The sequence below is a fragment of the Nelusetta ayraudi genome, unplaced genomic scaffold (assembly GCF_046127955.1).
Source record: "Nelusetta ayraudi isolate G7.1 ecotype Tasmania unplaced genomic scaffold, CSIRO-AGI_Nayr_v1 ptg000009l, whole genome shotgun sequence".
Taxonomy (NCBI): domain Eukaryota; kingdom Metazoa; phylum Chordata; class Actinopteri; order Tetraodontiformes; family Monacanthidae; genus Nelusetta; species Nelusetta ayraudi.
In genome coordinates this window covers 1,831,483-1,855,059 of record NW_027466059.1, presented here as the reverse complement: position 1 = coordinate 1,855,059, position 23,577 = coordinate 1,831,483, and the positions used below count along the sequence as shown (strand labels likewise).

The 23,577-nt window shown below is 43.5% G+C and overlaps 3 protein-coding genes across 3 annotated transcripts; all 3 read right to left on the bottom strand.

The window, feature by feature from the left end:
- Positions 1-8,095: 8,095 nt before the first annotated feature.
- Positions 8,096-11,447, bottom strand: ppib (peptidylprolyl isomerase B (cyclophilin B)). The gene is made up of 5 exons (XM_076019320.1): positions 11,175-11,447; positions 10,205-10,318; positions 9,472-9,565; positions 9,206-9,390; positions 8,096-8,533 (listed from the first exon to the last, which is right to left on the bottom strand). Exons 1-5 carry the CDS (start codon positions 11,307-11,309, stop codon positions 8,411-8,413), a joined length of 651 nt encoding a protein of 216 aa, XP_075875435.1. The 5' UTR covers positions 11,310-11,447; the 3' UTR covers positions 8,096-8,410.
- Positions 11,448-11,997: 550 nt separating this feature from the next.
- adpgk (ADP-dependent glucokinase) lies at positions 11,998-18,214 on the bottom strand. The gene is made up of 8 exons (XM_076019319.1): positions 18,014-18,214; positions 16,727-16,961; positions 15,658-15,883; positions 15,508-15,570; positions 15,061-15,181; positions 14,783-14,979; positions 14,488-14,586; positions 11,998-13,918 (listed from the first exon to the last, which is right to left on the bottom strand). The coding sequence occupies exons 2-8, from the start codon at positions 16,942-16,944 to the stop codon at positions 13,355-13,357; spliced, it is 1,488 nt and encodes a 495-aa protein (XP_075875434.1). The 5' UTR covers positions 16,945-16,961; positions 18,014-18,214; the 3' UTR covers positions 11,998-13,354.
- A 1,103-nt stretch (positions 18,215-19,317) lies between these two features.
- On the bottom strand, positions 19,318-22,779 carry snx22 (sorting nexin 22). Its single transcript, XM_076019318.1, has 7 exons — positions 22,533-22,779; positions 21,292-21,375; positions 20,925-21,029; positions 20,483-20,577; positions 20,374-20,406; positions 20,059-20,126; positions 19,318-19,950 (listed from the first exon to the last, which is right to left on the bottom strand). The coding sequence occupies exons 1-7, from the start codon at positions 22,617-22,619 to the stop codon at positions 19,832-19,834; spliced, it is 591 nt and encodes a 196-aa protein (XP_075875433.1). The 5' UTR covers positions 22,620-22,779; the 3' UTR covers positions 19,318-19,831.
- Between the last annotated feature and the right edge of the window lie 798 nt (positions 22,780-23,577).

The window sequence follows — 23,577 nt, the reverse complement described above, 5'->3', positions numbered from 1 at the left end:
TAACTCTTGATCTAATTAAAGATCCTATTGTTCCTCTCTGGCAGTTTCCCATGTTTTGTGTGAGGAAGGTTTTTACCTAAAGTAAGCAGAGGAGCGCGCAAGACTGCGCAAAAGTTAAAGAATGTGTACAATTTCACTTTTATTTGGTTTGTGGTGGTAGGTGACGCAAATACCTGCAGCCCGCGGCGAACAATGGTCTTTTTGAGATGTTTTGATAGAGGAAGAGCTGCTGAGAGCTTGGAGAAGAGCAGCTGGTCGCCAGCTGCCAAGAGCTCGGTGGAAGGAACGCTGACAGCTGATTGCTGTGGGCGAGGTCCTCGCCAAAACAATGGAGAGCGCAGGAAGGACAGAGTTTTTGTTTCTGTTCCTCCGATGATTTTTGAAATTGTTTGCGCGTACTTCTGCGGGTCATGTGGAGGATGAGTTTGTCTGAGATGTTCGTGGCCATCAGTGTGACGTGAGGACAACAGACAAAGCCAGCATCTTATCTACAAAAAGGTGTGTTTTGGTTGTTTTTCCAGATGTAGGCGCTGTCCAGACAAACCTTGGTCTGTACCAGTTTGTTGTCCAGCATTTCCTACAATGGAGAGTAGTTTTTCAACTTCACTTCATTCTAGTCAATGGGTAATGAAAAATATTTTTGGGGAATGTAACATTAAAGGTTGAAAGATTGTTAAAAATTTTGCTTTGGCCATTGTCCAAAAGCAGCCAGTCTACTGTAGTGACAGTGGAAACAGGCTGAGGCGGTCAGATTGTGCAAGTGTTTAATCTCTCAGTGGGGTTCGGGATGTGCTGGCGCTTTGAGTGGCGAGAGAGCCGCTCTTTCTAGAAGGAGTCCATCTCGGCCCTCTGCCCTGCACCTCATTACGTAACTCCCGCCGTCCCATTTCCAACCAACATGTACAGTTTTCGCATCACGGCCCCATGCTGACTCCTGACGGGCCCATAAATATTTAATTACAAAACACGCAGTTTTACTTTCACGCATGCATACATTTATTCAACCCTCCCATCCTCTCCACACGTTTAAAAATATCTTGAAAATGGTTCCCACAGTGAGGTAAATATTTCATACTCTTACACAACTCTCTCGATAGGTCGGCCAGCATAGCCCACTGCCACAGTGACTACCCGGCGACGAGACTCACGCAGGAATGCAACAGAACTTTTATTGTCTTCATCAGGGCACTTACCAGCGTCCCCATGTCCACGGAGCATCATCGGGTCCTCAGAAATATGTACGCGGGCCGCAGGGAGATGGACTTTACTTACCGAGTGCTCATCGTGAAGTGCACGGAGCATTAAGGCCACCTGGTCAACGAGCTTTTGTGCCTCGCCGTCTTGCAAACGAACTGTTAAGATGTTAATGAAGAAAAGGAGATAAGAGAAAATATGATATTGAAATTGAGAAAAAAATGGAGATATGAGGACTTTATTGATGTTTATATACATGTATACATTTTGTAATTCTGAAGAGTAAGCTATTTTACGTAGTGTTTTAGAACTAAACTTTCATTATTAATAATATATAGTTGTTGTTTTTTTAGCTGAATGGTTGCATTTCCATCCTAGCCATGATGTATCTATTGTGTATGTATAATATGTCATCTTCTGACCTGTTTTTTTATGACATTTGTATCATTTATCATATCTTTCTACAGAATTTGTGAGAAACTTACCTTCAGATACTGACTAGCGGCAGTGACTGTGGCTTAAACCCACTGTGGCAATGGCCAGTTGGCATTAAACATCTTTCGGATGTCACGGATGTTGTTCGTAAGACAAAAATACACAAACCACGAGACATTTTCTGACATTTTCTTGTATTGTTTAATCAGCAGTGTTATTGACCTAAAACTTAAGGCAACGTAGTGCACGGTGTGTATATCTTCTATCCGCTTCTACATGTTTCTACATTTACTGACCCTGAGAACTGTCTCGCAAATTCACTGTAGAGACAAGAAGCTTCTCACTGACCTCTGGTTACCTCCATTACTGGAAAACACTGTCATTGATTGGAGATATACGAGATGTCTATTCACCAAAACACACTAACGTTCCACAAGGTTACGTGTGCGCAAAACTCAGATACAGCAGCAATGAGCTCCGGAGAAGACAAAAGGCACACGGTCTCCCACTGAAACCTACGAGGAAGACAATGGGAACCCAACGGAGCCCGTAATGGCCCACTGGCTCCCACTGACCTTGTGCACCAGCTTCCTGTTCTGAGCTGTGAGCTGAGCAGTAACTCAAGAGGAAGGGCAGGAGATCGTGGGAACCCAGAGTGTCACCGCGGCTCCGGCCCCGTCCGAGAAGAAAGCAGCTCCTTCCAGGGAGCAACGTGACAAACTCCGCAAAAGCACCGTAGTCGGGGTTGGGGTGGGGAGTGGGGTGGGTGCAAAGCAACCAGGGAGGAAGCCGGAGACAATGAGGGAGTGGATGTGACACCGCTGCTGGGCTGGCAGCTCTAGGTGGGAACCCAAAAAAAACGTCTGTTGCACTGGAACCAGAGCTGAAAAGTCATTGACAAAAAACAAGGCCCAGTTCCCACGCCGACCTTTCCCATGCCGCCGCTCGTGCTGTATATTTATACTTCTGTTGTTGCACCGTTTCCCCTCCGGGATTGTTTGCCGAATGTTTATGCTCCCTTATCTTTGTGGGCGTGCATAAGCTGTTATTTTGAACTTGATCCCTGCTTTATTTAGGCTCGTTAGCCAGTATTAATTCACCATTAGGGCAACGGCGCCTGTGGCTTTTCTGGCTGGACACAAACTCTGAATGTGAAGGGGGAAATGATACACTTAAATGAGAATTAAATGCTTCGAGAGACATGTTTAGCTCTTAAATATTTAGCAATCTTGTATTTTAATTTGTTCGATATGTGAGCAAATAGGGTCTCTTAATTTAATTGGTCAGACATTGTTGACTAATTGAATTAAATAAATTGCAACGCCGGAGAAATCTTGCACATCCACGGTGAACACCTCTAGCCTAAAGCGTTTTTTCATGCAGTCCTTCCAATGAGGAATCAATGAGTGTACTTTTAATTCTCGCAAAAACAGGAACTGGCAGGCAGGAGGCCTGCAGGAAGACCAATGAGAAAACTTATGGATGGGGCAAGAGAGGGTGTAAAGTTATTTGGTTTGAGAGAAGAGGGACAAGAGAGCTGGAAAAAAAAAAAGATTGAAGTGCTTATCATTGCCAGCCTGCCTTCATAAAACAGAGCACGACGTGCGTGAAAAAAAGACATCTGCAGGTAAATTGTGCATAGTGGCCAATAAAAGCAAAGTTTGCCGAAAAGAAAGGTAAAGGGGAGCTTTTGGCAACAGTTCACTCTGAAACTCTGTAGTGCATTGCAGCTCCCCATGGCCAGTTACATGAGTCTGATGTTGCTCATCTTCCTAAACAGAAAAACACAAGCTGCAGCCGCCAGCCCCAACTAGCAGCAGAGCGTCTTGCATGGGTCCTTTCCCACATGTAGGAACGGTATCAAAAGGACAAATTTGTATTCAGCTATTGATTGGAACCCCTCAAAAGGCTCTCAGGCTCCCCACCAATCCCCCCCACCATCCTCCATCAGGAACATGAAACCACCTGCAGTTACAGTCTGAAGTGCTTGCCAAGCAGAGACGTGAGCAACAGGAGCCCTGCTCTGTGTTGGTGTTGGCTGGAGCAACCAAAAGAAAGACAACAATCTGCTGTACACTCCGGTTCAAAAGAGAGAGCATTTTAAAAGGAGCCAGAGAACCCGTGAGATGGAACTGAGGGGGATTCGAATTTCAGACAAACAACGGTACAAAACACAGGGGGAGGCAAACAGCGGAGTGGCTCTCAGGGTCTTCGAGAAATTCTATCCTGTATTATCAAAAACATCGCTCTCCCATTGTTCCATTCTGGTTTGATTTTCTTCTGATTCTCTGCTATGGATGACAAATTCTTGTTTACAAGCTGCCAGAAGGGAGAGGAGATTACTGCAGCGCCGTGATTACATATAATTTGGATGAACTGTTTTGCGGCCTTCCGTTCAAAGTTGTAATTTTACAAAGTAAATAGTGTTTAAATATTTTATTGGTGGTTAAAATAAGTCCCTGGTAGAAACATATTAACATATTCACTTTCGTATTTCATTTGTTTTTTTTCCCTTTCCTGACAACCATATGTTCTTTAGAAATCCCGTTGGCAGATGTTGACTAATATATCATATCACTATAAAAATATCTCAACCTATAATTGATTGGTTGGATTTGTGTGTTGGTGGCCACACTTCAAATTAGTCTCAGGGATACAGCTGTTGAACAGATGCAAAGAGTCATCTTATCTTATCTTATCTTATCCGTCATCTTATCGAGCGATATGACTGATATTCAACTCCGGCTGGAGTCAGGAGGGCAGGATGTGCACGTTGACTCATAACAACCTCGGCGCTCGCTTGTTGTGATTCTCCCCCAGTGTTCTTTTAATCTCGGTGACAAAGCCTCCTGCAGGAAGCTATGCCAGATATGTCCGGCCCATCGCGGCTCTTCCAGTACAGCCAGTAAGTGAAGAATAACAGTGTTTCACTGGACAATCCCCGATTGCCACAAACAAGGTCAAAGGGAACAACAGAGGGTTTAACCAAGACCACAGTTGTGCAAACTCCAGGGAATTCTTCCCATACTTTCCTTCTGGTGAGTCACAGGACGGCTGAGTGAATCTGGGCAAAACAAGGAGGACAGGGGCCAGATTGTCATCCTCCCTGAGAACTGTTTTTTTTTTTTTTTTTTTTTTTTTTTTAATCATTGTCGTTAAATTGTTGTACGGTACGGGAGCGTATTGCTGCCATACTAAAGGATTTTGAAAACGAATCGGGATTGCACCGTAGGAAGAATGAATCTGATTCGAGTCATACCCTGGTCAACCATCATAGGTTCGTTGCGCTAACTACAGCGGATCTCCGGATTGAGTTCAGTCTGTAAGGTTCTCAGGGCTTCTTATCCAATCACAGGAAGCATAGGTGTTAAGTTCAACGTAAAGCCAGCTAGCTAGAAAACTGACTGATTATCGCAAGTGACTGTGGTCGGTTCACTTACAGCGCTACAGGAGTCTGCTATGTCGATTCTGCTAGCCTAAGGCAGATTTCATGGAACCTGGCAACACAAGCTTGCTGAAATATGACTGGATAAAAACTGTAGAACTCAAATAATACCAAGGGATTCTGAGTTGTCCTCAGATTTCTTTCAAAATACCACGGTAATGGCTTGGCCAAACCAAACAACCAACCATCACGGCTACAGATGTGTTTCTACTGGGCTTGGGAACCATGGGACAGTATGGACGAGCAGTGGAGACATGTGTTAGGAGTCAGGCTGAGAGTCAGATTGAGTCACTGTTTCCAATAAGTACAGCTTTGTTAGTGTGACACCCACTGACCGCAAAGATAAAGATTTACGTGTCCGAATAAAGAATATTCCCAAAAGTCAAATCGAGCTTTAAGGCATTTCTGATACATCTAAATATTTTGGTCCACCGTTTTATCTCTTGAAAGTCATCATATGACTGACCTGATGCCACGTTACGCTCCTCTTTTCAACTGGGGGCTTAAAAAAAAACCAACAACAACAAAAAGAAGACATCCTCAGATCAAAGCGTTCGGCAATGAATTGAGACTCTGTTCTCGCCTCTAACTTGCTTAATTAAATGTAAGAATCAAATGATTGTGTGAGCTTCCATCTATTAGGCTCATGATGTCCACAGCGGAAAAAAAACACAATGTTTCTGCCTCACGATTTAAAAAAATAACAAAAACAAGCAGCGGCTTTATGTGTTTCTGTTACGTCCAGAGAAGGATGTCAACACACAAACAGTCGAACGTACAAACAAACAGAAGACACCCCACCCCAGAATATCTCTCGTCTCCCAACAAAAGCAGATGAGGTCAGTTTTTCGTAGGAATTCCACGCATTATTCCGATGACCCCTCCAGTGTCTGCGGAAACTGCTGCTATAAATGGATACGTGGGAATAAATGGCTTCACTTTGAGAAACGTCCACAATGTGCGAACGAGTCGCATAATTTTGGACGAAACGCAACGTTTTGTGTCTGCATGTGCGTGTAGTGTTTTTTTTTTTGCTTTTTGCTTTTGTTATATATTTATATTTGTTTTATTCACACGTGTTTTAAACAAAGCCTTCATTCATTCAGTATTTGGGAGAAAAAAACAGAGACTAATAGAACAAAGCAATGCTCGATTTTTAAATGCCAGAGTGCATGAATACACTGCATCTGTATTCTTTCAGCACAGGTCATGCAGGATGACCTGAAGAACACACCTTCACCTCCATCCTGGGCCTAGGCCCAGAACAGTATCATCCGATCAGCATTGTTGTACGATTGCCCAACGGATTAGCAGTTTCCTACAGTCGTGCGTGACGCAGCAACGCCAAGAGTTCTAGTCGGCATGTCTGAGCAGAAGCTCCATGTTTGTGCGATCAGGAAGATCGCACAATCACAGGAAGGTTGGATCCCACCTCGATTTTATTGTCTCTGTCCGACTACAGCATCAGTGAGTGCCCTGCTGCTGTAGAAGCTGCTGTAAAGAATATTTAAAAAAAAAATTAAAAATCTGCCAATCATTTTGAAATGCTACATCAAAAATTTCTGAAATGGAGTGGGGGCCTTCCTGGGGTGATGTACTACCGGCCTGAAGTGGAATGATGGACTAGAATTTTCCACAAAAAAATTTGATTTGAAATAATGTACACACCATCCCCAACAAGTGACATTTTATGGAGGAGCTTTATTTTGAAATACTACAATGCTAAGAAATTCCTAAAATTGGGTTGGCATTCTGGAATGGTGTACAACCAGCCAGACATGGGAAGATGAACTGACAACAAGGAACTTTCCATAAATGTATAAATATTATATATATATATATAAAAGTACAGGGAAAAGAGATTCCATTTCTTTTGCCCCATTGTGCTGAGTAATTACCGTAATACCAAGTGTACACAGAGCCAGCAAAAAGCCAATGTCTGCTGGCACGAACTGCTGGTTGGCTTGACCGCAGTTGTGAGTGCCGCCCCATCGTCACGGGACTGTCCTTGATGTGTCCTGGTTGTTTTTCTCGGTGCTTTTGAATTAGAAAAATATGGACACAGAGAGCAACATCTGAACCAGGTCATGAACCAGGTTTGAGTCCAGACGCAGTGAGTGCGTGTAAATGCAAACAACCAAACATAACCAACCAACATCCTGCTTGCTGGACCGGCAGAGAGAGCGAGAGCTAGCTTGGCAGCTATTTTATAAAGTAGGAGGAGCCCTGCTCTGAACCAGGTTCAGGTGTGGCCTTTCCTCCTGACACACCTCCTCAATCACCTGCACAGAGATGGATGACAGGCACAGCACAGACCGACAGGGTCGTCTCACTTATTTAAGCGTATTTATAGTAACTCCTCTCACCGTAATGAGAGGGCGCCACCTGCTGGCAGAATCGGACCCTGGCGTAACATTCACGTCTAATAAGACCTTACCATTTTTTGGGGGAGAAAATAGGAAAAACGAAAAATTCGTCAATCACTGCGATACCATACGTCCCAAATTCACTTCATATGTTTGATTTTAAAACAGGGTTTTCCTGTGTTTTTAATGTTTCCTGCTTTACATTTTCACTCAGTTGAAACAGCTGTGCTATTTTGGTATCTCAGTGTCATTGTACATATATAACTTTGTCAATAAAAATAAACAAAATGTTTCAATAATGATAGTGTTAAACTTATTTTTTTTGGAAATCCTTGGACTGGCTGCTATTTTGTCACCTAATAAAATCTCTCCAAGATGTTAAATGCAGCCAGGAGGGAATAAAACAAAAAATATTGGAATTAATAAATATCCTGATGACATTCAAGGCTTTTTGATTTTCAACATTTTTTCCACCAAACTGTGCACACTTTGTAGAAGAAGTACTGAAAGCAGGAAGATCACACATCTTTCAAGCTAAGACAAACTGCTCAGTTATTACCGTCAAACGGCGTTAAAATAAATCATATTTAAAAAAAAAAAAAAATCTGGAATTTTATGTATATAATATCAAGGAGTAATGAAATTCACTCGGTGGTTTAAGAAAACATGAAACCTTTATTTCAGATCTCATTTCTTGGGACATTTTTCCTTTAAAAAACAAATACAACAACCACTTTTGTGCATCCTGGAATGCTTGTAGGTAAAATGGACCCGAAGTGAGGTCATATTTGCACGATGTTGGACCTCTACTGGTGCTCCAAGATGGTGGCCAGCTGCACTGAATGATCCAAAGCCCCTTTCCTGAGGACCCAGAGAGGTCAGGAGATGACCTGCACGACCCCCGGGTCGCCAGATACAACCCTCCCTTGCCCCAAGTCCTGTTTTCCCTGGTCGCCCCCCGGAGCAACATTTACTCCTTGGCCACTGCGAACGGCTTCTCCACCTCGATTTTGCCACAATCATGGATGGTGACGTCTTTAAGGGGCTTGTCGCGGGAGTCGGTCTTTGTCGCCTCAATCTTATTTACCACATCCTAGAAGATAAAGAGGATGCAGGTGGTTAAGCATGACCTTTATAGTGCATCAAATCACAATAACAGTAATAATAATAAAGCAAAAAAGGCAACCATTACTTTATATAATATCTAGCACTACTATATATGTCATTGATTATACATGGTGACTTTAAAACATAATAATATAATAATATACTAATGCACACTACGGACGGATCAGTGTTTCATTGTTACACATCATCCTCTTGGCTTATCGTCACTTCGCTCACACAGAGGCTTTAAGTTATCAGCGCCTTTGGCAGACAACGCGCCTCCACTCTTGCGTGCACCATCAAAGCCACCAGTCTAAAGGACCACTCAGTTTGTAGCAATAAAGGCCGAAACATTGTACAACTACTAAAGAGGCAAAGCTGAGAATGTTATACTGCACATTCCGTGCAGAACTCAAAGTTTCTTGGAAAATTCACTAATATCCGCCTTATTTTAACATTATTTTTTTTATTTCCATCTTTTGTTTTATGCCTTACGTTTATCTCTTTTTATACTATAGTTTAGAAAATTGCACGTCTTTTATTACACCAGTTACTTTCTCAAACTGCTGTAAATGCATCTTTCTCCTGGAGCTCAATAAAGTATCCATCTATCTCTCTCCCGCAGCCCTGCAAACTCCCACCAGGCCAGGCCACTCACCTGCCCCTCCAGAACTTTTCCAAAGACGACGTGCTTGCCGTCCAGCCAGCTGGTCATCACGGTGGTGATGAAGAACTGGGAGCCGTTGGTATCTTTGCCGGCGTTGGCCATGCTGAGCCAGCCGGGGCCGTAGTGCTTCAGCTTGAAGTTCTCATCGGGGAAACGGTCTCCATAGATGCTCTTGCCTTGTTTGGAAAGAGCAAATACATTGTTTTTCATTCGAGGCGCAGTATAGACACTCTTGTTGGCTGCAGGTGCCGTCCTACCTCCAGTTCCATCTCCCCTGGTGAAGTCTCCTCCCTGGATCATGAACTGTTTGATGACTCGGTGGAATTTGCTTCCTTTGTAGCCAAATCCTTTCTGTACAATACAATAAGACACAAACAGCTCAAACTAGTTGAAAAGGATAACAGCAAGAAGAGGGAATCTCCACTCGAGCCACAGTCCGTTATTATCACATCCAGAAATGTATTGTTGCTTCAAGATCGCGCTTGACTTAGCAGGGTGTCAATTGTACCCTGCATTACTGTCTATACATGATTACAAATTGAACATAATAAAACAGCAACACAAGGGCATCCAAGTGCTGTGTTATTCTATACTAGATCAAAAGAATACTACAGTGTCATCATATAACTACATGTAATAAAATAGCTGTTAACTGCTTTGCTATTGTGCTAATGTTTCTTGTTTGTCAATGTCATGATGAAGCCCTATATTTGTCAACTATGTTGGATTTATAAACATTTTTTTTTGAAATTGTACAGTGAGCCGTGAGCGCCACCCAGTGGGCTGAGGTATCAGCTGGCCATTATCCTAACTTGTAACAAAAGAGTTGCAACATTTTATCAGAACTCCATGTAATGAAAAATATGACTATCTGCTCCCCTTGAGTCGAAACAGTGACTTGGATGAAAACACAGCAACATTATGATGCATCTGTACGTTCACTTCTTTTGAACGTGCCAGACATTCTCAACAAAGCATCGCCCTTCTCACCTCTCCAGTCGCCAGGGCCACAAAGTTGTCGACGGTTTTGGGGACAGTTTTCCCAAACAAGCCGATGACTATCCTTCCGAGGTCTTCATCCCCAATCTTCATGTCAAAGTAAACCTGAAAAGACAAATCAACGCACAGTTTTAGTCCAAAAGCTTGACAAATTCATGTAAATACCAGTCAGCATCTTAAAAAAAAAAAAAAGAGGCGAGTAACAATCAATGTGAGACAATGCAACCAAAAACTGAAATAGCTTTATGTTGAACATTGCTTTGGAGATGAAGGGGGGGTGGTCAAAGGTACAATAAAAAGAAAATCTGGGAGGATGACCAAATGAAGTTCAACCTTTCAACACAGAAGCCATTTTATGAGACATTAGGCCTCCTTAGATCATAAACCTCTCTCGCGAAACAGGTTTTGCCAAACCCAACTATTTTGATCTTAAGGTTGATGTGGACACACTAGATGCTATCAGACGTTAGAAAACAATCGTCTGCGGAGGCCCGTCGAGTTGCAGCCAATGTGATGTGGTGTGGGGGAAACATCACTGTGGCAAGAGATGTGAGGGAGGCGGTCCAATATGGTGAAAGAAAGGCCGAATTTAGACCGACGACGAGCATTGCTGTATCGTCTCTGCATATGTATACATAAAGGGGAACAGTTCAACTTAGCTAGGTGCGCTGGAAACAATGGGCAATCAGGTTTTAGGCGCTGCCCTACCGTGACGAAGCGTTTTCTCAGCCACCCACATAAAATCTCATATTCAGCCGTCGGTCAGCAACAGTTAGCTACCCGGCTAACGGTGTAAAGAAATATCCCGGCCTAGCCGTAAGGAAGAGCCGTGAGAGGGCCAACCAACGAATGACGTGGCTTTGCTTTGCTGCGGCTAGCCGTTAGCATCCCGGCAGATCTCTCGCGCACAAAGCATCCGCGCCGACAGCAAAGCCGGCTAGAGGGGCTGCCTGCCGCCTACCTTAGCGGTTACTTTGGGGCCCTTCTTCTTCTCGTCGGCGGAGGAGCCATTGGGAAAGGCGAGGAAAATCAACGAGCCCACGATGATCGTGACGGCGACTAGGAACTTCATCCTCCGCTCGCAGAGTCTCACCATAAACGTGAAAGATAGGCAGACCGGGTGGGGGACGGCCTGGCGAGCAAGCTAACTGTATATGAACCCTGGGGGGGACGGGAGAGCGGTATCCGGGGTGGAGACTCGCTGCTCGGGAGCGACGGCAGGCAGATCCCAGTAGCGTTGCTGCTGCGCATCCGCGGAGGAGTAGGAGGGGTTTCAGCTGCGGCGCAGACGCAACAGATTCTCATTGGTTCGCATCTCTGACCTTATGGGCCAGTCAGCGATGGACGCGTAACAACGTGAACTTTCAGGCACCCTCCCTCACTGACTCTCCGACCTGAAAAACCTCTAGTCCTCACACCTAAATGGAAGAGTTTTTCCAATTAATATCAATGTTGGCTCACGACGATGTCCAAGTTTTACATTTTGGCCCCACTGTGTATTTGAGTTTGATACCCCTGTTTTAGAGTTACAGCTTTTGGCATTACTCCTTCTCAGCACCTTTTTAGGAACAACCGTGGCGTACACAGATTGGTCAGAAAAGGACAATAATAATGTCTTCTAAGACCTTTAAGATGCTAAAAAAAATTTAGTTTCAATGATTGGGTTTTTAGTCTGAGTTGTTTTTAATCCCAACAAACTTGTCATTGAATTTCACTGCGGGATTGAAGTCAGAAAATGGATCAAAACCAACATCGGTCCCCAATAAAAAGACAACAAGCACGAGTGTTGCTCTCCATTTATGTTTTAATGACAAACCACATGAAAGATGAAACCTACTGACATTTACAAATGTTAAAATTTGAGACAAGAACTATGATGAGTGAGGGTGAACCGATTGTACTTGCTAAAAAAAATAAAGGGTGGGGTTACAGTTCAGGTTACATTCACCATTGGGAGGCACGCCTGCCACGGCCTTCTAGTGCAAAGACTTTTTAATCCCCCCATAACATTTGCATTAAGACTCCATTATTGCATGCCCTCCATGGCCATGTGAGGTATACAAATGAGGTGTTCTGCCAATAACATAGGTACATTTACACAATGACGGCTGTTCGGGAGTCACGGACAAAGTGATTTTTGATCACGCGCTAATCTGAGCCAGGAAGCTTCTCGTGCGGCACATTACACTGACCAGTGACCACCACTGTATTGGCTTCTCTAAGCTATTGTGTAACATGGTACAATTTTAAAGGCAAAACAAATCAGTAACAGATAAAATGCACAATAATAAAACAACAACAACTGAACCGGCACCTACATATTTCAAATTGTAGAATCAATGCTGTCGTCATCGAACTACGAATCGAGCTTCGCTGCATCACAAGGAACCCGTCTTCATGCTAATCTTTGCATTTCTTAGTCGTCGTACTGACCCTTCAAATGGACGCAGTATCAGGAGTGAACTGACTGTTGCAATGTTCTCATTAAATGCCATTTCCACTCTCCTCTTAACTCAACCAATCAGCAACGGAGTGACTTGGACCAGAAAGTAAGGAGACACAACTTTGATCCTCTTGAGACAAATAAAAAATGTAGCTGGAAAAAACAAAACAAAAACAAAAACACTGACTACGTGTAAATAATTCAGACGCACCGACAATAAAGCAACATCAGTACAGTACACAGTTTATCAAGTGTATGCGTCTCTCTCAGAGGCGTCGCTGATGTGGTCATAGACGTTTGGCTGTGAATACGTGACTGAAAGGATTTAAGAAGTGACGTTTTCTCAAGGCACAGCATACTGAAGGTATGCAGGTCAAAGGAACTCGGGCGAGTCGACAGAACTCTTGCAGCCGTGCGTGGAGACCAGAGCAGCCCCGCCGTCACGTCCACTTCTGCGAGTTTCTCTCGCAGCTTCTGGACCTGCTGCGCGTCAGAGAGAAGGGACCGCAGGCTGGAGGAAACTTAGGGCAGGATAGTTGTACTGGAGGGAAGACACAAGAACCTGGTTCATGACATGGATGTCTGGACAAGTGCTAGAAAGACGAGTCCCATCGACCAGCCGCCGCCATCTGGCGGGCGACACTCTTTCCCTCAGTGTTTTTTTTCCAGAACGATGGGAGCGTTATCAGTGAGTCACCTCAGAAGGCCTGCTGGGGGTTTAACTCTGAATACATGAGGCCCTCCGCCGAGATGGCGTCTCCGAGCCCGACTGTCCGCAGCGGCTGCTTGCAGATCAGCACCGGCGTCATGAAGAAGGTGACGTTTCCTCGGTGCCACACGGTGACGGGCTCGGCTGGGTCCAGCGACAGCCTCTCCCGCGGCTCGGAGTGCGAGCTGTGGAACTCCGCGGGGGCTTTGAGCTCCACCTTGCCCACGTCGACGGACCGGAGGCCGCAGGCCTGCGTGCTGGCCACCCGCGCCCCGGCCATCACGGCCGCCGCCTGGTTGCCCCAGTAGCCGTCCACCGTGGCCAGGATGTGGTAGGCCAACGTGTGGAAGTGGATGCGGGTCAGGTCGGCCTCCGAGGACGGGTCACTGCGGCCGTGCCGCTCCAGCACCCAGAGGAGGATGTCGGCGACCTGGCCCACATCCGGGATGCCTTTCCAGGCAGCCAGCTCGGCGTGAGGCCCCTGAGCCGCTTGGGAGAGGAAGAGCAGCTCCTGCTCGTTCAGCCCGATGGAGCTGACAATGGGCATAACCTGCTAACAGGAAGCAGAGAAAGAAAACAATCTATTAAAATATATGAAAATTTGGGCTGTCAAAGTTAACGCGTCAAAAATGTGTTAACTTTGACATTCATAGAATATTTCCACAAGAATTATTATTGCCCTCTCCAATTTTTCCTAGAGTTTAAGAAACACAATAAATATCTTGTTAAGTAACATATAGAGCAGGGTAAAAAAAAAAATGCAATTAATTTGCGATTAATCACGAGTTAACTAGGGACACTCATGCGGTTAATCGCAATTATAAATTTTAATCGACTGACAGCCCTAACAAAAATCAAAACTTGTCTTAATTTCTGCCCCAAAGCTCGTCTTAAAACTTTAATAATGGCTGTAAGCAAATTAAATGAGCTTAACATCTATGCAATGAGCCAAAAGCCTGGTAAATTAACCATGAATTCACAGAAACGATGCATTCAAGGACACAGAAATGTCACAGCGACGACTGTTTTACGATGGCAAATGAGATTTTCCGCAACAAAGGAGGTGATAAGACACACATCGTGCAACACTCCTTTCCACATGACTGTGTTCGACATGTATACCTCCTGCATGATTCTGCTCATGTATTCTTTATCCGTCATGCTGGCCAGCTCCAGGTGGATGGGAATATCTTTGCGAATGTCAGCAATAGCAGACACGGCCTGTAGAAGAGCAGAAAGACAGAAATTAGTCCTACTGCATTACTGCACTTCAGAACATTGGAAATGTTTGCTGTGAAAACACGATTCAAATTAGGCCTCAAATAGTATCAATTTAAGCTAATTTTAAAGTATTAATGCATTATTATCATTTAAATTATCAAGTGGGGAAATTAAAAGGTAGCTCTGAGTTACTGACTTCCTTCAGTCGTCCCTCCCACATGTCTCGGCCCTGCCCCTCCATCATGTGGAGGCCCGACAGGACGACCAGCTCCGGCTCAAACTCGTCCAGGCTCGCCACGAACGTCTCCAGCGAGCTCATCTCCCCGTTGGACACGTCGTGGGAGAAGATGAAGCGGTTGGCCTGAGGCGCCCGGGTTGGTCCCCACTCTTCGCCTGGAAGGTGGTTCGAGCACAGGTGAGCAGTGAACAGTGCGAGGAGACGCCGCGGAAGCTGCAGCGAGTTCGGAACTTTACCTGCTTTGTACTCGAGGATGAGGTGGAATTCATCCAGCTCCTGGAGAGACTCGGGTGGGACGACTATCTGCTCATCCAGCAACTCGTGGAGTTTCGGGCCAACTGGACCACATAGCAGGACCTGTGGTAAAAAAAAACAAACATAAATGAATTAAATAATTCATTAAATAATAGCAATTTAGAACAGAAGACTTGTTTGTGGTCAAAGTCGGTACAGATATATTTAAATGAAAGGAGGAAATTAAGTTATTTAAAACAGTGTTTAAAGAGACGAAAACATTTTTTTTTAAAACATTTTTTTTAATTATGTCTCGTTAAAGTTGTGCAAAGTGAAGAAGCTAAAGTTAGTTCTGTAGCAACAAGCTTCTATGTGCCACTTTAATTTTATTTTAGACCTTGAATCCAGATAATTATAAGAGTGCCGACAATTTAATGATGATGCTGTACCATCAGGTCAGGGTAGGTTGCCAGCTTCTGGCCAATCAGGGCAGCATTTCCTCCAACGTACAGCTGGAAGACGACATAATTACAGTTAACTACCAAGGAAATCATTTCAATCATGCATTAAGAAAGGCCTTAGCAATGAAGTGGCCTTGCCTTTGCACCGGGGTATTCCGCTGCTGCACGTGCGATCCGCTGAAAGACCTCCTTATCGCTAAAAAAACGCTCCGCTGCTGCTCCACGGCCCATGAAGTGCACGAAGGCCTCCTTCAAATCCTCTTTGGAGTGCAACACTTCATGATCCAGGCCCGAGCCAGGGTCTACAGCCAGAGCCTGCAGGAGTCCCACTCCAGAGACGACCACATCTACACAGGCATTGACCCTTCAGAGGGGAGAAGACCGAGAGCTTGGTGAGACTTTCAATGCATTAGACTGAGGTGAAACATTTGAGGTAAGCGAGAGGTGTGTGAGTGCGGGTGATCGCAGACAGAGAAAACACCAACAATTTTCACTTGAAGGAAATGAAATCTCCTTTCAGAGTGTTTAATCAGATGCAAAAAGGTCACCTGATTCCTGTGGAACACTGGTAAAGACTGAAAATTGTGTTTCCGTCACAATCATTTTGTGCCAAATCTGTATGTTAACATTTGACCATATATTCTGAATTACAGACAACTCGGCTGCTGTTTCACTGACTTTTAAAGTTTAGGTCCAAACCATTTCTCATCATAATTTTCATTCCCTAGGGAAACACCAACTTTGTACTCCATCTAGTGGGCAATCTATAAATTGCATTCATTAATTCATTACACTCAATCAGTTTAAAGGTCCTATAACGTGAAATAAACGACAAACGTTTTCCCAAACCTGCCAGTGAAACTTGTTTTGCTTCCTCCAACTATGCTGCTTTCTGGAGACGGACAGAGTTTCGAGAATAATTCATGATGCAATGCTGCGTCATCAAGAACAGGCTAAAAAAATACAAATGCAAAATAAAAGATATCGTACAGGACCTCTCAAGTGTAAATAAAGCATCTCAGATATACTCGAGCATAGGTTTAGTAAAGTACAGACTTCATTCACTGAGGCCTCATCTTTTGGCCAGAGTTGTGGACTCACTCCTTCACGGTGGGTGAGCTCACCAGAACCTCTCAGCATGCCAATACTGAGGACCATGACGCGACTGCAGGAGTAGAGGTGCAGAGACAAGACACAGAGAACTCACCCGACTGCCACTCTGCTCCACTGGCGGGTCGGCAGACTTATCAGGGTGTCCCAGGCGGCTGAGATGACCTGCTCCACACTGGCCTGGCTCTGGGTGAATGACTGCAAGTTGGGCAGGTTGATGTACTGCAGAATCTGCTCAGGCAGCTCGGGGCTGCCGTGGTACAAATAACCGACAGCTAAGGCCAGCACGGCTGCAGCGGTCGCCTTCCTCCACATGATGCTCCCACGCACTCCTGCTTGGCAGAGGAAAAACAGTCAGTTCCTCCTCTTGCTTTCAGCGTGAGCACTGGAGTCGACCAGCTGGTTCACTGGTATTCCAAACAGGTCCTCAGGCATAGCAGACAGCAAAAATCAAATGTGTTGATCAAGATTGTTAGAACGTAAAGCTGGGAGTAGTTTACTGAAAATGAACAATTACAGAGCAATGAATAGCATCCATGCTACTATTTGAATTGTACAGTGTTTTTAATCAGCGATTAAAGTTTATTGTTACCATACTGAAATGTATGCACAGGTATTTTAAAGGTCCCAGAGCACAGCCATTCATTTGAAGCAAAGAAAAGCCTGTACAAGCCCCTCAGAAACCCTGCATATGCTTTAGCTCTGTGTTTGCATCCTTCTGCAAGAATAACTAGTTTTAGCTGTATTCTAAAAATGATGCTTAACTGGAAGGAGCGTCTGCGAGGTGGAGTCGTGCAGGGGGTGTTGCACCTTGACGTGGAAGAAGCCTCAGATCACAATGATTTTAAAGCTACTGTTTTAGCGCACAAAGGAGTGCACTTTTTCATTTCTGGGAGGTCAGGGAGGTCACTGATAGAACAGAGACATATTAACGTTAGAGGACGCTGGTTGGGAGAATTTTGCATGAGATGGATCTTTCAAAAAAATGTGTTGCATATTTACGTTTTTTTGCATTTGTTGGGTATTTCTTTGGCCGTATAAAGGAATTAAACTTTACATTGCCCTTCTCAAAAAGGCGTGCGAGCAGAACCAGATGCGGTGGCATTGCCCTTTAAGCGGCACACTCTTATGGCATAGCCAACAGGGATAAAGTTACTGCTAACGTGGACGCAAACAATTTGTTAGCTCACAAGCTAGCGCGGCCGGTGGGCTGCAGTTTATCGAAACTAATCTGACAGTGGAGAGTAGCATCAACTCAGATTAGCAGCCAATCGTATTTAGCCGAGTGGAGCAAAGGCATGCGTTTTGTAATCCTGAGCGCAGCTTTTAGTTCAAAGTGAAGTCGATAAAAACTAAAAATCAGTAGTTTGTTAGCAGCACGTACCGGTAAAATGCAGACTTGGTTTCGGCCAGTCAGGAGGAGAAAAACCGGCTTCCTGGGAAATCACCTAGGGAGCATGTAGCCCTCTGAGTGCCGCCGCTGGAGGGAGAAGTGAAGGAAGCAGCGACACACCGTCAGGAAGGAGTGCGAAGACGACCCGAGATGCCGCGAGCACTCGGGAGCCGCGTCCACTTCCGGGTCTGTCCCTGCGCATGCGCAGCAGAGCACGTTTGAATTTCATCCGTGACGGTACATTTGAGAAATTGGAGTTCTACAGTGTTATTAGGGGCCGAGCCAAAGCATGACTGGTTATTGTGACTGCTGTTGTTTCGATGAAATGCAGGAGTTGAGTTTTAATTGTATTATTAAATACATATTAAGACTATGGTTGCTTTATTAAGAGTTGGTGTGTTTCAATGTGCTACAAGGCTGCGCTCCATCCATAATAAAACCGAAGGGTGGAAGAATCAGACATTTTCTCAGAGGACATGTATGTTTGCCAAATTTCAATGTATATTTGCACTCATTACACAGCTGCTCTAATTGCATGTCTTTGCCTTGTGCTCTGACAACTTTAAAACACATTGTTTGAAGGGTGTCCTTAATTAGACTGAGTCTGGCCTTTCCCTTTGAAGTAACAGCCGCTTGTTTAAACAGCGTCCAGAAAGGACACGAATGGACTGAACAGGACCTATCAAAGTTACCTGCAGGCCATCCGTAACACTTTACAAACAACCTGAATGCTGCTGTTCTCGTCCCGCCTGGTCTTCCCTCAGGCAAATATGCTTGAATGCTGAGCTTGTCTCTGCACGTCAGTCTGCAGAATAGTGGAGGGTGTGACGGCTGCAAACAAATTGTCCCCACACATCCGTGCATAAACTAGAAACTAGAAGCACAGGTTCCTTTGCATTTGTTGTGAAAACAATCCACGCTACATTTTTCAAGACTAAATTGATGACCACTAGTAAGTTTGCGAATGTTTGTTTTTTGAGAAATAAAAAAGCAGATGACTACTTAAAAAAAAAAGTGTTTAAATTGCAGCGTGTTCACATGTCGCATGACTAAATCTGGATCCGAAACAATAAGTACTTTCTTGTGGATTAAGTCATCAAAGACAATGTGACAGAATAATAACTTTCCCAAACAAAAGCAAATAAATAATTGATGCTCAGCTATGCACACAACTCATATTAGAAACATCTTCTTCCTTCCAACGGAAACTGTCAAAATGCTTCAAGCATGAAGTGACTATTACAAAGGAATGTTGTTCAACAGCTTGTGTTAAAAAAAAAGAAGAATAAGAGGAATTTGTGCTGGTTTCGTAACGTCTAAAAGGCTTTAATGCAAGTTGATGAATATACACAACATGATACAAAAATTCATGCAGTTGTTGAGAACATTTGTTAACAGCAAATAAATGCGGGCTACACACCATTTACTTGTTTTAAGGCATCAAAGGTGAAGTGTGCTTGAAATTCCTGCCCTTCACTTTCTGAAGGCGCAGTGACTGAAGCTAATGTTCGAACTTGTTTTTAAAAAATGCAACATAACTTAGAATTTTTAAATTAAAGGTACAAAATTGCTAAACGGAATAAATGATTGCCACTTAACTGACATTTTGCCTGCTATTTAAACTAGCTGCCATTGTCATCAGCATTAACGCAGCCACACTGGGTGATTAGCTTTGCAAACAGATCTAACATTCAAAAGGATTTCTGCAGTCTGGTCTCATAATCTAAACACCAAAGCCTCAGTCTTCAGTTTATCAAATGGCCACTGATTCCAAGGTACTAAATTGTGCGGAATGTTTAACATTACGTTTCAGACCACTATAGAAGGCACAGGGCGAGAGTCTGTGAGACACGGTGCTGTAAAGCTGACACGGATGTCTCGGGGGTACAGACCCTGAAGCACACCGTCGACAACAACGTCCGGCAGACCTGCAAGACAGAGTCATTGGTGGACGTGTTAAGCTGTGGTCGATTTTCATACTTGATTACAAGTACAAGGCTTACAGCTGGAGTGATATTAGTCAATCTAACACCTACCTGTGCTGCGGTCCGAGAGGTAAGGATCCTGAAAAAATCCCATCACCCGCTGTTGTGGTAGCTGGTAACTTTAGAGCACAGACAAGAGATGCGACTGATCAGTCAGCACTAACTGTAATTTGACACAATCAAAGATGACATCATATATTTAATCTCCTAAACTAAAATCATGCAGGGCCTCAAATGCATAATTTAATGTACTAGACATACATGCAGTAGCACTTTAACAGAACTTTAACAGCAGACGGAGAACTCATTGCATAACTATATATTGGCGGCACAAGCACAGTGAAATCAGTTGCAGTCAACACCAACCTGTAATCTTGACTGTCCAACTCGCTTAGTGACCTGAAATGAGAGCACCAGCATGTTATTGTGTTATTAGCTTCAAGGATCTAAAGGATCTTGCACTCGCAGGACTTACTCCATGCTGTTCATCTTGTTGAATGTGTGAAAGTGTTTTAGATGCAAGAAGTCCAGCAGCACTTGCGGCACATCCTCATTTTGATAAATGATCTCCTGTACGACAGAAAGCAACCGCACATTGAGAGAAGAGATGAACATTTATACTATTAAGTAAATCGCTCCGGGGATCTTTGACAGTTTATTTGCCCACAAAGGCCTAAACTTTATAGGCTGACAGATCTGAATCTTTGTATTGAAAAATATCTGTTCTTAAAACTAAAGTATTAAAGCATGAGTCGTTATGTTCTTTTCATACATTTCCCAATAGGGGGCAGATTAAATAAAATCATACACAGTCGTTTTATCACTAACAGTGCGCATGGTTTCCTGTTCCATCCTGGTACGTTTTCTATAATCGTCCTTTATCATTCTATATCCACTGCGAAGCAGGAGTGTGCTACCTGGAGGTAGTACTCCAGCTCCTGCCTCCTCTGCTCCAGTGGTTTGGTCCTCAGGTGGGGGTTCCTTTTGCTCGGGAAATCTGGAATCTGGATGATTTTCCTGAGCTGTATGAAAAATAACCATCCAGTCAAGGGGCTTTATCAGTGCTTTTTTTCTTCTTTTTTTTTTCAATTTGCAATGTTGAAATCACAATTTCACTTATGGAATCATGTGGAAGTCAAAATGCTGCCATATAAAGTGATAGAAGTAACAATTTTAATAAAGCAGTCACAAATGTCATAGGGTCGAAAGCTGCTTCTCTTGCACGATATCCAATGTTTTGTCATGTTGCACTGTCAATGCACAAGTCCAGTTCTAGACACCTACTTTTCTGTGGAGAGTCTGGAACTCGCTGTTTCGCCTGAGCACAAAATGTTTCCTCTCGTTGAACAGAACTTCAACCCTGAAGAGCTGAAGACAGGAGAGACACACAAGCAGGATTTATTGGCAATGTGGCATTTAGTATTTGCCATATTAGAAATGTTACAATGAAAACAGCTTCTTACAATTCTTAGACAAGATTCGTGGATGTTTCTAAGTATCTCCACTCCCCACCAGAGGGAGGTGCAGAGTTTAGGATATTAAGAGCTGTTCCCTGTCAGACAAACCTCAGAACGTAACCCCTGTTGACCAGGTTTGAGGATCTTTTTCCATCTGAATCTCACTCCCTGCTCTGTCTCAACTTCTTCATGGCTAGAAGGAGTTAAAAACAAGGCGGCCACTGGACGGACTCAGAAGGCTGCTATTGTTGTCGCGAACTCGGGCGGGCCCTGAGTGAGGTATCAGTGTCCTTTTGTAGCATTGGAGAGCGCTGATTTCCATTGTGTTATCACACACACACTTTTGGGAAAGTGAAGTGAAATGTAGGAAGTAAATGATGATTATATGTATATTTTTAATTCCTGTCATGACACTTGTGTTATTACCAGAGGTGAGAAGTAACAAAGTACAAATACTTTGTTCAGTAGATTTTTCGGTATCTGTACTTGAGTATTTCTTCTGATGACTTTTATGATTACTTCCTACATTTGTACGTTTATAATTTTTTAGGGGGAGATTATTTAGATGTACCTTGTCTTTGGGGTCACTGGTCAGTACGTTTTCAAATGTAAACATTTTTGTAACAGCTAATGCATTGTTTAATCAATTGTTTTTTTTTTGTTTTTTTTTTTCAAAAAACACTTTTTACTTAACTACATTTCAGAACCTATGACTTATTTTACTTGAGTAAAGGAGTTGAATCAGTACTTTTACTTTGACCAGAGTATTCTTTTACACAAGCATCCACACTTTTACTTAAATAGAGAACGTGAATACTTTTGACACCTATGGTTATTACACAAAAAGTTAACGTAAATTAATATATCTTTTACACTGCGTCAGGAGTGACAAAAATTCTACCAGGATTTGAAGTCCAGAAGAAGAACTCGGTTACTTCAAAGGATCACAACAAGACTTTCGGCGGAAACTACAGGAACTCTTCCCACAGGTTGCGTGACACACCTGACGTCGCAGCTCAACTGACATCAACGTTGCGTCACGGGAACAGCGACGGCGGAAGCTCTCACCTTTTTGCTTTTGCCCGACTCGTCCTCCTCTCGCTGCGTCGAAGGAATCGACACTTGGATCATGGTGCAGTCGCCGTCCAACACCATCGCACTCCGCGATCAGTGCGTCTGAGAGAGGAAACTTTCCTGCAGCCCGCTGCCGTCTTGCTTCCAGGAACTGAAACAACAGTGGCGCTCCGTCTCCTCCTGCTCCACCTACTAACTCATTTAACAAATCCCGGCGGGCAGGCGCGTCCAGGCGCGTTAAAGGAGCATTCCACTGTTTACAGGAGCGCTCAACAACACAAGAGTATTTATCATTTTAATTGAGAATTAAAAAGTATTATTATTATTATTATTATTATTATTATTATTATTATTATTATTATTATTATTATTATTATTATTATTCATCCCACAGTCCAAAAACATGCATGTGAGGTGAATTGGGAACTGGAGGCGGGTATTGAAAATGAATGAATGGATGGATGGATGGATGATAGTGAAAGTCAAACACTGAAAGTCTTCTTTATTGTTAACACCAGTGTCAAATTCTTTCTAAGCATACCCGCAATCTGAAAAAGTCTAAAACTGGTTAGGTGACAGTGCTTTGTCTTTATTAAAACAGCCACCTGCCTCCGACACTTTTGCTTTTTAAAATAAAAGTTTAAAAAAATGCAATGTAAAAAATGTAAAATACAATAATGGTGACCAGACAGGTGTTATGGAGCTGTAAGAGTTAAATTATATGAGTGACACAAAAAATATGGACCTCTTGAACTGTATAACTATGAACTCCAGTTAATGAAGTTAAAAATTATCAAACTTAATCTCATGTAAAAGTTGCAGTCTTGCCAAATTCACTCATGTCAGTTTCCCTCTCATTCTCTTTCTCATTAATATTATGGAATGCTGCGGAGAAATACATGCAGTGCAAGCTACACAGTGATTAAACACCAAAATGGATATCTTGACGAGTGTTAAAAGAGGAAACACATGATCTCAGGTCAAGTCGGTCAACGGCTCTTATCTTGTGGGTACAGATAGCACAACCCACACCCTCAAA

Excerpts from the sequence above, each read along its gene's own strand:
- ppib (XM_076019320.1), bottom strand. The coding sequence starts at position 11,309 with ATGGTGAGACTCTGCGAGCGGAGGATGAAGTTCCTAGTCGCCGTCACG. Across the intron at positions 9,391-9,471 it reads CAGGGGAGATGGAACTGGAG|GCAAGAGCATCTATGGAGAC; the intron begins GTAGGACGGCAC and ends TTTCCAAACAAG. Across the intron at positions 8,534-9,205 it reads GAAAAGTTCTGGAGGGGCAG|GATGTGGTAAATAAGATTGA; the intron begins GTGAGTGGCCTG and ends TTTATCTTCTAG.
- adpgk (XM_076019319.1), bottom strand. The coding sequence starts at position 16,944 with ATGTGGAGGAAGGCGACCGCTGCAGCCGTGCTGGCCTTAGCTGTCGGT. Across the intron at positions 15,182-15,507 it reads CAACCTACCCTGACCTGATG|GTCCTGCTATGTGGTCCAGT; the intron begins GTACAGCATCAT and ends TTTTTACCACAG. Across the intron at positions 13,919-14,487 it reads TGAGCAGAATCATGCAGGAG|CAGGTTATGCCCATTGTCAG; the intron begins GTATACATGTCG and ends GCTTCCTGTTAG.
- snx22 (XM_076019318.1), bottom strand. The coding sequence starts at position 22,619 with ATGGTGTTGGACGGCGACTGCACCATGATCCAAGTGTCGATTCCTTCG. Across the intron at positions 20,127-20,373 it reads TTGGACAGTCAAGATTACAG|TTACCAGCTACCACAACAGC; the intron begins GTTGGTGTTGAC and ends TGTGCTCTAAAG. Across the intron at positions 19,951-20,058 it reads CCTCTCGGACCGCAGCACAG|GTCTGCCGGACGTTGTTGTC; the intron begins GTAGGTGTTAGA and ends TCTGTCTTGCAG.